This window comes from Narcine bancroftii, chromosome 14 (genome assembly GCF_036971445.1).
Source record: "Narcine bancroftii isolate sNarBan1 chromosome 14, sNarBan1.hap1, whole genome shotgun sequence".
In the NCBI taxonomy this organism is placed as follows: domain Eukaryota; kingdom Metazoa; phylum Chordata; class Chondrichthyes; order Torpediniformes; family Narcinidae; genus Narcine; species Narcine bancroftii.
Genome location: NC_091482.1, coordinates 44,766,379 through 44,780,468, shown reverse-complemented (window position 1 = coordinate 44,780,468; position 14,090 = coordinate 44,766,379). Strand labels below are relative to the sequence as shown.

At 36.3% G+C, this 14,090-nt stretch overlaps 1 protein-coding gene across 5 annotated transcripts in view; it reads left to right on the top strand.

Annotated features, from left to right (window-relative positions):
- LOC138749625 (zinc finger protein 280C-like) overlaps positions 1-14,090 on the top strand; it is a 146,014-nt gene that overhangs the window by 91,237 nt on the left and 40,687 nt on the right. For all 5 annotated transcript variants that reach the window (XM_069911271.1, XM_069911269.1, XM_069911268.1 and 2 more), the window contains one exon: positions 13,086-13,243. In XM_069911271.1, coding sequence (XP_069767372.1) covers positions 13,086-13,243 — 158 coding nt within the window. The remainder of the gene's footprint in view (positions 1-13,085; positions 13,244-14,090) is intronic.

Genomic DNA, 14,090 nt, shown 5'->3' with positions numbered 1-14,090 from the left:
ATTAACAGGAAGAACAAAGTAACCAAATTTATAATTAAATCAATGCAAGAAATGAAACTTGTGGACATATGGAGGAAACAAAACCCAAAAGAAAAGGAATACTCATACTACTCGACTAGACATAAAACATACTCAAGAATAGACCTATTTTTGTTATCAGCTAGTATGCAGGATAGAGTAAGAAAAACAGAATATAAAGCGAGAATGCTATCGGACCATTCACCCTTAATACTGACAGTAAAGCTAGAGGACATCCCTCCAAGAATGTATAGATGGAGATTAAACCCCATGCTACTTAAAAGACAGGATTTTAGAGAATTTATTGAAAAACAATTAAAAATGTACTTTGAAGTAAATACGGAATCAGTGGAAGATAAGTTTATACTATGGGACGCAATGAAAGCATTCATTAGAGGACAAATAATAAGTTATGCAACCAAGATGAAGAAGGACTATAATCAGGAAACAGAGCAGTTGGAAAGGGAAATAGTAAACATAGAAAAAAAATTAGCAATAAAGGAAGATATAACCAAAAGAAGAGAATTGGCGGATAAAAAAACAAAATATGAAACATTACAAACATATAAGGTGGAGAAGAATATAATGAAGACAAAACAGAAATATTATGAACTAGGTGAAAAAACACACAAAATCTTAGCAAGGCAGCTTAAGACAGAGCAAACTAAGAAAATGGTATTGGCAACAAGGAAAAAAGACAAACAAATTACACATAATCCAAAAGAAATTAAGGAAAACTTCAGAGAATTCTATGAACAATTATACCGAACTGAAAACGAAGGGAAAGAAGGGAAAATAGATGAATTTTTGACTAAAATTGAACTACCAAAACTACAAATAGAGGAACAAAATAAATTAACAGAACCATTTGGAACAGTAGAAATACAAGAGATAATAAAAAAATTACCAAATAATAAGACACCAGGAGAGGATGGACTCCCAATAGAATTCTACAAAACATTTAAAGATCTATTAATACCGCCCCTCCTGGATGTAATCAACCAGATTGATGAGACACAAAACTTACCAGATTCATGTAAAACAGCAATAATTACAGTGATACTAAAACAAGGGAAAGATCCACTCTCACCAGCGTCATATAGACCAATATCTCTGCTAAACACAGATTATAAGATAATAGCTAAACTATTAGCAAACAGATTAGCAGAACAGGTACCGAAAATGGTAAATTTAGACCAAACTGGATTTATCAAAAAAAGACGCACAACAGACAATATTTGTAAATTTATTAACTTAATTCATGCAGTAGAAGGAAATAAAGCACCTGCAGTAGCAGTTGCTTTAGACGCAGAGAAGGCCTTCGACAGAGTAGAATGGAATTACTTGTTCAAAGTATTGCAAAAATTCAGTTTACCGGAGAAGTATATTAATTGGATTAAAGCATTATATAAGGGACCGTTAGCGAAAGTGACAGTAAATGGACATGTATCAAAGCAATTTAACTTAAGCAGGTCAACACGGCAGGGATGCCCACTATCACCATTATTGTTTGCGCTAGCCATAGAACCACTAGCAGAATCGATAAGAATAGATAATAATATAAAAGGAATAAAAATAAAAGACAGGGAATATAAAATCAGTCTATTTGCGGATGATGTGATAGTGTACTTAACAGAACCAGAACTATCAATAAAAGAACTATATAAGAAATTGAAGGAATATGGAGAAGTGTCGGGATACAAGATAAACGTAAATAAAAGTGAAGCAATGCCTATGAATAACGCGGATTTCTCAAAATTTAAGAAGGAGTCCCCATTCAGATGGCAAATGCAGGCAATAAGATACCTAGGTGTACAAATAAACAAAAATCTAGGCCAATTATATAAACTCAATTACAATCCACTAATGAAAAAACTACAGGACGATTTAGAGCATTGGAAAGAGCTACCACTAACACTGATAGGAAGGATAAACTGTATTAAAATGAACATTTTTCCAAGGATACTATACTTATTTCAGGCATTGCCAATACAACTGACAGAAAAATTCTTCAAAGAGTTAAAGAAAATAATAAGGAAATTTTTATGGAGAGGGGGGAAACCGAGGATAGCACTAGATAAATTAACAGAATGGTATAAACAAGGAGGCTTACAATTGCCAAACTTCAAAAATTATTATAGAGCCGCACAATTAAGGTACCTATCAGATTTTTATCAAACAAGGGAAAAACCAGACTGGACGAGACTAGAATTAGATAAAATAGGGGAAAAGATACCTGAACACATATTATATAAATGGGACGAAAAATTGGTACAACATAGAACTTCTCCAGTATTACACCATCTCCTCAATATATGGAAGAAGATTCATGTAGAAAGAAATAAAACAAATTATCAATTACCAAAACTAATATTGACGCAAAATAAGCTACTCCCTTTTACAATAGACAACCTTTCCTTTAGAAAATGGGAAAAAAAAGGGATTAAAAGAATAGAAAATTGTTTTTCAGGAAGTAGATTCTTATCCTTTGAACAAATGAGAGATAAGTACAATATAACTGGAGATACAGCGCTGGCATATTACCAACTGAGATCCTACTTGAAAGATAAATTAGGAAGCAATTTGAGTTTACCAGAGGGAAGTAACCTTGAATATGTGATTACAGATACAATGTTAATCAAAAGATTTATAACAAATATGTATATTAAACTGCAAGAAAAGGAGAATGAGGAAACAAATGGTAAAACTAAACAAAAATGGGAACAAGATTTAAATATAAAGATAAAAAAGGAAACATGGGAGAAATTATGTTCTGGAACGATGAGAAATACAATAAATACGAGGCTGCGTATGATACAATATAATTGGTTACACAGACTATACATTACACCGCAAAAGTTAAATAAATGGGACCCAACAGTATCTGATAGATGTTTTCGATGTAAAAAAGAAAGGGGAACAACAATTCATGCAATCTGGACATGTGAGAGAGTAGAAAAATTTTGGGATGATCTCAATCAGATATTAAATAAAATAACAGAAAACAATATACCAAAGAATCCAGAGATCTTTCTCCTAAGTAACATAAAAAATAAAGAATTTGGAATTGACTTGGAAGATGCACAAAAAAGATTTGTTAAGATAGCCCTAGCCGTAGCAAAAAAATGTATTATGTCAACCTGGAAATTGGAAGATAATTTGAAAATACAACAATGGTTTATAGAAATGAATAAATGTATTCCATTAGAAAAAATAACATATAGTTTAAGAAATAATATTGAAATATTCGAACAAGTATGGGAGCCTTACATTAAATACAATAGCGAAAACCTACCAGGAACAAACATTATCTAAGTTGATGGAAGGAGAAGAAAAGAAAAGAATGGACTCTGTAGAATTTCTGGTGTATTTTTGTTGAATGACAACATTGTCTGACTGAATTAATGCAACCTAGATTGTATACCTAAAATGGATGAGAGGTGGGGGGGTGGGGGGGTGGCTTGGGAGGAGGGAGGGGGGGGGAGAAAAAGTCACTGTAAATGTGTGAAAAAGAAAAAGTGTATATCATGGCTATTGTGATTTATGGTGTGAAAAAAAAATTGTATTTAACACTGAAAAGTTTTTAAAAAAATGGTTTTAGTGAATCAGATTCTTGTTTTAGATTTGGTAATTCGGTGTTTGGTTATGTGTACATATACAATCTTTTTGGAAAGCAATTCAATTGTTTTTGGAACATTTGTATGAGATCGAAATATCTCTGGATCCGGCAATATTTTTGTTGGGTGAGATGAACCCTTTCAAAGATTTGGGATTAGACAAATTTCAGATTGCGTTTGTATATTTAGCTTTATCTGTTGCAAAAAAATCTATAGGAAGTACATGGAAAAATGCTAATGTGATTGATATTAATAGATGGCATAATGAGATGAAAACCTGTTTAGTAATGGAAAAAATAATGTATGTTTTACGTGATAATTATTCTCTTTTTCTTAATAAGTGGTCTTTATATTTAGAATATTTATTTAGATTTACCTTGATTAGATTTTAGTAAATATATTTCAGTTTTTTTTTCTTTCTTTGACTCTCCTAAAGAGAGTTGGCTAAGGGGGGGGGGTCTTTTTTCTTTTCTTTTTCATATTAAAAAATTTGTATGGTTCATAATATGTACTTTTTTTTTACTGTATGTAATAACTTTGTTGAACGAATAAATAAAGTTATGGAAAAAAGAAAACACCCGTGCCCCTTGTAAGTTGGCGGTAAAGTCTTGGATATGGGGCACATATGGTGGCCTGTTGAGACGTTGGAAATAACCACTTGGCCTCCACCCTCTTGCTGTCTTTGGGACCATGTGCAAGGGGGAGGCTCAGGAGCTCTCTGACCGCCACACTATCCCCAACTCCTCCTTTTTCTGAAATTCCTCTTTGGCCAGGGAAAGTTTTTCAGTGGGGAGATGGTGCGCCCTGGTGTGGAGTAGGGGTCCTCTGTGAGGATGTGGTGCCTTACCCTATGCTTTGGCTCTGTGGAGGAAAAATGTGGCGCCATGAGGCTGCGTATCGGATAGCGTGTCAGAGTCGAGGTGGGGGTTGGTTGTTTGGCTTCCTCCAGGGGCATTGTTTGAAAAGTTCTGGTGTGCACAAAATGCTGTTCTTTTAAGTTTACCAGCAGGCAGTGGGAGTGCAGGAAATTGATTCCCAGGAGCGGTTGCGCCACTGTCATGACAGTAAAAGTCCATTTAAATCAGTGGCCAGCAAATTGTAGGGGGCCAGAATATGTCCAGCCGGGCTGCAACTTGCTTTGGGTCGTTGGTGAGCAAGGGTCGGATATCCTCGGATAGTTGTTCCAGGAAAATCTGCTCAAAGAGCATGCAAGACCTGTGCCCCTCGGCAAGTACAGGCATCTCGCTCATGAGGGTGGATGGGGCCCTGTCCCCCAAACCCTCCAAGTGCAGTAGATGGGCAGCACGCTTACTCCATGATAGTCTGAAAGTGCTCTTTGAGGGCGCTGTATTTGTCTTGCTCCATCGATGACTCACTGCCATGTCGTGGTCGAGTAAGCTCACTACATAATAGTAATAGGTGTCGTTAGTGTTGGTCTGTCAAAGGTGGAACTGGGCCTTGGCCTGTTCAAACCACATGTGTGGCTGTGACATCCAGAACATTGGCAGCTTGAGTGAGACTGAGTGGAGAGCTGCTTGGTCCATTAGGTTTGGGTGATACTGCTGGTTGCCAGCCATTTTGTGAGCCGGATCACGACTCGGTTTGCAGGCCGCTGCACTACTATAAATACTTGTGTAATAGTTGTATTTTTGAACAAGTTTTCAGGCCAAATTTGGTGGCAGTCATCTTTTACATGGGCTAAACCTTTGAGGGCTAAAATTCACACAAGAATCCAAAAGTACGGTATATACTTGTGTAATACAGCTAGGACCAATTTTTTAAGTCATATGGGGGGTGGGGTGGGGAGCTTTTGACCATAGTGATTACCTGTATCGTTCAAGGCTTCGGGAGCTCGGATGACTGGGATTGGGTGGTAAGTCCGCTTTTGGATCGTAGGAGCTCAGATGGGTGGGCCTTCGGGAGCTCTGGTGTTCAGGCAGCTGGGGCGAGGGTCACGGTCGTGGTGTTGGGTGCGCCAGTACGTGGCCGATCAGGGCATTGGGAGCTTGGCTGGGCAGTTGGCTGAGGCGAGGTTTTCAGACGGGTGCTTGGATGAATGGGAAGTTAGGGCCAAAAATGGGTCATATGGAAAATGACATCTTTATAATGCTCATTTTTATTGTGCTATGGGGCAATCATCATTTTACAACATTTTTTTCTGCATATATTTTGCAGTTATTTAGTGATGTGCTGTAATGAGGGACTCGGTATTTATTCTATTTTAGGGTATTTTTGTTCCTTCCTCCTCTATTACTCTTACTTTACAATATTTGAAATGAAACATACTTTAAAAGTAATTATTTGTTATGAGTAAGAGAATCATTTTTTCCTTTTAATCAAAGAGGGTAAATTGAATCAGTTGAAATCCAATACAGAGTCTTTGTGTTTTAGGTTGGATTATTTTTGAATAACTCCAGATGGCAATGACAGCAAATGAAAGATCCTAGATTCTGAGATTAAAACAGAAAATACTGGTGTTAAGCAGGCCTACCACCATTTGTGGAGAGCGAAGCAGTGTTTGTTAATGCTTCAGATTAATGTTAAATAATATTCACCTCAATTCTATATTTTTATTTAGATTTCCTTTGCTTTTCTAGACGTAAATGTTTAACATGTCCTTACCACTAGAGAATTAAAGATTGATAGAGAAATTAAAAAAAAAATACACAATAACTTCTCTATATTCTTGAAACTAAATTCATGTATACTTAAATTACATGAATTTGCTCAGTACTTTTTTATTTAAGAGGTAGATAGCTGAAGAAGGCAAATTACATATTTGACCATAAGTCTTGGAATGCAAATAAAAGTTGGGATTGTAGTGGCCCATGCCTTGGGCCAACACAGGAAATGGATGTCGAATGCAGCGACCGGCAAAGCATCGTGCAGGCTGAAATGCCCATTTCTGTTAGCCGCCAGCAGAGCGGTGAAACTGGCCAATCACTGCCGATGAATCACAGGGGGCCCAAGCGGGGGCCTGGGCATCCGAGGTAACCAATTGGCAGCCGGCCTGCTCAAGTCTTACCCTGATAGTGATGCAGCAAGCTGACTATAAAAGGCAAAGCTGCCACTTAATAAACTCAGTGTCGAATACACTCTGCTGGAGTGTGTGTCTTTCTTCTGTGGATTTGAGCTACAGCCATAGGGCTATAACCGAGATCTATAATCTAGCCATAGCCATAGTGACCTCGGTACAAGATCATGATTTTTACAAAATGTTGGTGAAACAACTTTGACAGTATTGTGTGTGGTTTGCCACATAATAGGAAGAATGTAATTGTGCTGGTGAGAGTGCAAAGGAAATTCACCAAATTTTGCCTGGATGAGAGAATTTTAGTAATATGGATAGCTTGGATAGGCTGCATTTATTTTCCATGGAGCAAAGAAGGCAGAGGGGTGACTGATGTTTAGAAGATTATGAAAGGCATGGTTAGAGGAGATGGGCAAAACCTTTTTCTCTTGGTGGGGTGTCGGATACAAGAAGGCATAGTGAATGGAAAGAGTTTCAAAAAATAATTGAGAAGTGAGTGGTTGATATATGGAATGCACTGTCAGAGGAGGTAGTGAAGTCAGATAACATCAATACATTTAAAAAAAAACATTTAGATAGGGACAGTGATTTTCAAACTTTTTCTTTCCACACATACCTCCTTAAGTAATCCCTATGCCATAGATCCTCTGTGATTAGTAAGGGGTTAGTTAAAGGTATGTGAGTGGGGAAAAAGGTTGAGAACCACTTTTCTAGACACAATTTTGCTTGAGAAAAATTGTCTTTGTCCCATTTCCTTTGCAGTTATTAACCATGCACATAGTGAGTCAATTAGGTATGATTAAAACAATGGTTTCCAACTTTTTTCTTTCCACTCACATAGCATTTTAACTCATCCTTTACTAATCACAGAGCACCTATGGCATAGGGATTACTTAAAGTGGTATGTGAGTGGAAAGAAGTTTGAAAACCACTGGCATAGAAGGATATGGTGGGAAGATCACAGTGATCATGGGGGAAATATGAGCAAGCGAAGTCTGTGTCTGTGTCAGACTCCAACATCAAGAACAAGATGCAAACAGCCCCTCCCAAGCCCATGGGGAGACAGGAGCCTGCCGACCCACTGGTGAGTGTTCCATCAGCCCAGGGAGCCTCCCCAGGGATCAGTGGCAAAGGTTGGGAGGTCTCGGTGATCAGTGGTGGCATTGAGGACGTCGGGGATTGGCGGTGGTCAACATTTTGTTTTGGTGAGAATTAAACATTTTAATGCTTAAAAAGCCTTATTGTTGTTTAATACATTGATACAAGTGATTTGCTGTTGCTACTGGGCTGGTTTTAAAAAATGACCAGTTACCTGAAAAATTCAGTCTGGTCCCGACCATTTTGGATAATCGGAGTTGTATTGTACTTCAGAGTGAGATTGTGCTTCCATCTTTCAATTTTGCACAATCTCATTACTTTTGTTTAGACTGATGGTGTTATCAGCAGAATTTGTTGGAATTCCCTTTGGGAATGCATGCTGAAAAATAGTTGGTATTTTATACTGTAAGAACTGTTCTTGTGATTGAATAACTTTTCTGTAATATGCAGCAAAAAAGCTTTTGTAAGCTGTTTTAACAGCAGATCCGTTTGTATCATAGCCACTTGCTGGCAGTTAAGGTCATAGTTGCCCTGAATAAGAATCTTTAAAGGAAAGCTGAAATAGCAAATGTGAAACATGAAATATGACAATGGGTTTTGAGAGCAGAACCTGCATGATAAAATAATCCGTAGATATTATGGGTGATGTGAGCATTCTTAAATAACGCAAAAGCTTTATATATAATTGAGGGTGTTTTAATCGCTATTATATGTACTTAGTAGTTGTGCTGTTGATTTGTCTTGGGAGAAGCTGGAATCTAATGAATAGATTGATGATTGAACAGTATTTAATATGAAACCAATTCTTCTGCAGGTCATAGATTTTTTTTTGTAAGTAAACACACCTATTCTGATTCCCCTCATTTTTGTAGAAGCAGTGATACAATATGATTTGTTCATGGTTTTCAACATAATAGATTTTTGCGTATTATTTCAATGAAAGATTGTAAACTGTATGAAATATGAAACACGTGATAAATTGTCCTTTTGAACGCCACGTCTTTTTTCCAGAAATGAACTCAACATGTACGAAGGTGATGCACTGTGCATTCACGAGATTGATAGGAAGGTTACTCATTGGCTGGTCACTGTATTATATATGTGTGGAATAAATAATTATTAAAGTAGAAAACACTATGAGACAAATAGAACATTTATAATTTAGAGTGTTATAAGTTGACTTTACATGCTTATCAAGTCAAAGTTCAAATTAATAATTGGGTGGAGAGATTGACATTTTTGGAAAGTAGTTTTCTGCATCATAATTTAGTACCAATAACAGCCCCACGGAGCACTCCAGCACAGTAGTATGCCCTTTGGCCCATCTAGTCGTGCTGAACTATTTTTTCCACCTGACCCCAGATCATATCCCTTCAGAGCCCTGCCATCCATGTAACTCTTAAATGTTGAAAAAAGAACCCATATACACCACCTCTGCTGGCACCTCATTCCACACACTCACCCGTTAGGTTAATTGAGGAAAAAGCCAAATTTACTTAACAGCATATTAGTGTGTGAACATTAATTATAAAATTATTCAGCTCATCATAATATTTAAAAGGGGAAATGTTCAACATTTGCTAATATTCTAGATTTGTTTAAGATAATTATTCCACAGAATGAGGCAGAAACTGCCCAGTTAACAAGAATAATCAGACAATTGGTAAGACCAGAGAAGAACTGTCAGAAAACAGATTGATACAATTATTCATTGCAAGAGTGCCAATTGTTATAACCAGAACCATGGAGGCAAGGGACAATGTAAAATGGAAAGATAAAGATAAAAAGCTAATGAAAATTATAGTTATAAACTGTTAAAAGGTTACAAGGCAGGTGGAAAGAAATAGGAAATATGAAAAACAATATAAAAATTAACAAAAGAATATCTAGTAGCAATTTGAGCCCTTAAAATGAATAATGGTGATACTGTTAAAAGCCCAGACCAAAACCCAGCAGTAATGGATATTCACCGAAAAATGGTTACTTAAACAAAAGTTGCTTTTAATTATCTTTAAACATGAAAGCAGGATCAAACTTTAACTTGTTACTAATAACTTATCTAACCTAACTTAACACCCTTCTAATTCTAAGCATGTGTTTGTAATGTGTATGTAAGTTTATAAAAGTTATTTAATTCACAGTCCAATCTCACTTCTCATTCCTCCAAGTTCACTGGTTGCAGGCAATTCTTACACTGTGCACAGAATTTAACATTGATGAAGTTCACCTGGCTTTGGTGCTTGAAAGGTAAATGGTTACTGCTCAAGAAGGTTCTTGTCGGTTTTCAGAGAGAGATTCGTTGTTTGCTGACACCCACAACTAATTCCTTTTTTAATCAGCCACTTCAGTGTCTTGCCGAAGAAACTTGGCCCATCAGGGTTTTCCAGATGATAACCTCTTTCTTTCAGGTTACCACAGAGTTCCTTTTTTGTTTCCCTTATTTCAAGTGAAACATTAGGCAGCCAGTCTTCTCGTGTGGACTACAAGGGCTTTGACCAGGCTGAACTAAGTACTCACAACCCATCTTCAAAATGAGGTTTTTCCACAAGCTTGCCAGCTTGTCCTGTTCCAGTCCCAGCTGCTGAACTCTAGCACTGTTCCCCCCATCTCTCTCTCTCTCTCTCTCTCACTCACTCAGAGAAAAGCCTATTTGTCTCTCTCTACTTGCAAAACCACATGACCTTCTTAGAACAGCAAGTAGCACTCAGACAGACTGCGGCTCTGACAAGTTCTTTCATCTGTTGCATTTCAAAGCAACCAATCCATTCGTCAAGTCCCTTGGGCACTCCCCAAAGCCTTTGCAAAGGTATTCAGAGCTGGGCTGGTCTGGTTTGAGCAGAGCTCCAGTATTTTAAATGAGATCTGTTTTGAAGTGTTGGTATGTGACCTACAGTTTTTTTAAAAAAAACCTGCCACAATTTATCTCTCAAAATCATATCTATATACAATATAAAACACAACATATTCTGTCAAAGAAAATAATTTTTAAATGAAATATAACACAAGAAAATGACAGTTTATTGAGTAATTATTTTGTACCATTATTTTTTATCATAGAGGAACCTATACCGAGAAAATTGAATTTGAATTGGGGCTCAGCCTTACCAATAACCACCAAATCCTCAGTCCTAGAGTTCTGTCTGAGATTTGAAATAAAATAAAATAGAACTATGCCATTGGATGAGAAAATTGCAAATCTTACTGTCATTTAAGGAAAAAACCCAGAGTAGGAATCTAGAAAACAATGGTAATATTTACCTCAGCTTTTTCTGTGAATTATTTGAATCTAAAATCAAGATGAAGAGAACAACTGAAGACTTTTAAAATTAGCATAATTGGTAAAACGTAGGTTGTGTCTGATGACCCTGGGTGAAATTTTTGAAGAGGTAGTAAAATGGTGAATAGTGGGTGTAAGTAAGAGCATGTTAACTAAAGTGAACCTCATGCAATTAAAGGCAAATTAATGCTTGGCCAGGCAAATGGCTGACCTGCAAGAGATAAAAAACAGAGATGGTGTTGGTATATTCAAATCGCAAGATTAATGAGTGAAAAACTCCAAGGATGTTTGTGGGAGACACAGCTTCTCAATTTATTTATAAATGATTTGGATGATGGGATAGGAAGTCGTATTCAGACATGTCAGGTTGGGAGTGGGAAGCATTTTAAGCAGTTATAGATGTAAGGAGTACATTTAAAAATTATGACTAAATTGAATGAAAGCAGGAAAATTAATGTCAAGATATAGTATGCACATATAAAGTTTTCTGCTTTCGGTCTAAAAGTGATAAACTAGAATCTTTCTGTTGAAAACCAGGAAGTAATTAAAGTTGAAAGACATGTGTAGTGAGGGTGATCCATGTAGATCATTAAAAATAATGCTAATTAGTTTATTATCAAACATATTGTACAGTTATATTAGTGCAAATTTTAAAAAATGCCATTACAAGAGAGCAAACAGTCCTTTTTGTGGTGTTAGAGCAGTGTATGATTAGTGTAACAAGGGGAGGTTCAAAAGTCTGATAGCCATTGAAAAGAAACTTTTTGAACCAAGAGGTACTGGTCTTCAGGCTTCTTCTGTACCATCTACCTTTTATGATATTGGCTGCCTATTTGTTGACTTTTTTTGATAAATGTTACAGAGGATTGTGTTATATTTCATTTAAAAATTGTTTTCTTTGTTTAATGTGCAATTGCTGTGTATAATTTTGTGAGATAATCTATAGCACACATGGCAAACTCAGACCCGCGGGCCAAATTTGGCCCATGATATAATTATATTTGGCCCGCAAGATCATATCAGATATGTATTAGAGCTGGCCTGCTGGCCGCCGTGCCAGTATAGCGCATGCACAGCTAATACTACAAATCCCAGAATGCTTTGCAAATACGTTGGCGTCAGCCCGCTAATCGCTCCCACCTCCTCTCTTTACTTTCATCAGCATCTGCGACCTGTCGCCGAACTCACACGTAATAAACCCCTTACGAAAAATGGCCAAACGAAAGACAGAAAACAGGACCTTTCAAGACAGGTGGGAGACAAACTCTGACCCCAGAGTTTGATGAACTTGCATCTAAGAAGAGATGCCAAGTATCTGGTTTAGACCCAGGTGCATCAGAGTAAATCACAGTGTAGCAAGCTAAGCTTGGATTAATATTTTCTTTGGTTCACTTTGGACTGTTCATAGTTGAAAGATTGGATTTTCATTGAAGCAAGTTGTTATTTTTTTGACTTGTTGGCTTGTGAAAAAAAAATACATTTAAAAGGAGCTTAAAGGCTATAGAGAAATATTATTTATTGAATATTTTATTTCTCATTTGTTAATGCTTCTTCTGGAAAGAGTTTAACCCAAACTATTATTAAACATTTATTTTAATAAGAAAAAGTTTAACATTACATATGTTGAAAGAAGAGAAAACATGCAGATGTTGTTGAAAATTTTCAATAAATATTTAGTTTGGCCCACGACTTTGTCCAAGTTTTTAATTTTGGCCCTCCGTGAATTTGAGTTTGACACCCCTGGTCTATAGAATAAATGTAGCATTGCTAGAGGACTATTCAAGGTTAACAAGGCCGAATATTTTGGTCCAACCCTTCTGCATGTGTTGTGAGCGTGTTCTATCTTGATGCAAGTTTCTATTTATGAACAAATATTAAAACAGCTGGATTTTCTGTGATTTTATTAAAAAATTCAAGTTTGAAGGTATGTTGTGCATTTTGCAAATTTGAACCAATTTACTCATATGCATGACATAGAAATGTAATATTCAGAGATACAAGTCAAAGATGATAAGTATCTTAGTTACTGTCTCATCTTTGTTAGGTTTATGAATCACATGAAGCATCATATGGAACTGGAGAAACAAAGTAGTGAGAGCTGGGAAAACCACACCACCTGTCAACACTGTCATCGCCAGTTCCCCACACCTTTCCAGCTACAATGTCACATTGAAACTGCTCACTGTCCACACGAGTCAACAAGTAAGTGTTTGATTCCCTTTTACATGTTCTGAAATAACAAAGTTGCTTGAAATAATTTGAATAAAATACATTAATATTTTACCTGTACTTCATCTTACTAAAAATATTAATACCGAGATTCTTCCTGTTCTCTTTTGTGAAATTAACATTTTTGTTTTTCTACTTCAGAGTATTTTCTCAGAATGCTGTTTATTTTTTTTAAACTTCGGTTTCTTTTAAGCAATGCATTTGTGATTTTTTTAAAAACATCTTTCTTTCTCCTGCCAAATAAGGTGAAGTGCATACCGAGTTATCAGAGTTTTGTGAATTTAGGTGAGGTTAGAAATCAGTCATTAGGATTCTCTAATCTGTTTTAATCAATATCAACAGTTTATCTCTCATTTAATCTGTTGGTGTTAAATATGTGGAATAAAATTGGTATTTTCATCTGCTCCCAATATTATTTTTGTTACTGACAAACCCCCAAGAAAAATCCCTTTGATAGAAGTTTAATTATGAGCTCAGAGTTCTTCATATTTTTGAGTTTTGCCATAAAGGAAGAATTAAAATTTGTCTAGTTTCGGACATGCTTGTGCTTGATGGGTTCTGTGGTGGGGACAAAATATCAATCCTTTCTATTCTAAAAGCAGGTACAGATTCTCCCAAAATCAACTCACAATGGCTCAGTTCCAGAGAAAAAATAAATTTTCAGATTTTATTTCATATGTGTGACTAGGCCAATTGATTTATAAATTGGAAATAAATATTTTTTAAATTCTAACCTGTATTGTACATTTTTTTTTATTGTGGTGCAGTTTCAGGGATAAGAATGTAGTAACTAATAAACCATAAAACTTGTTTATGAAGT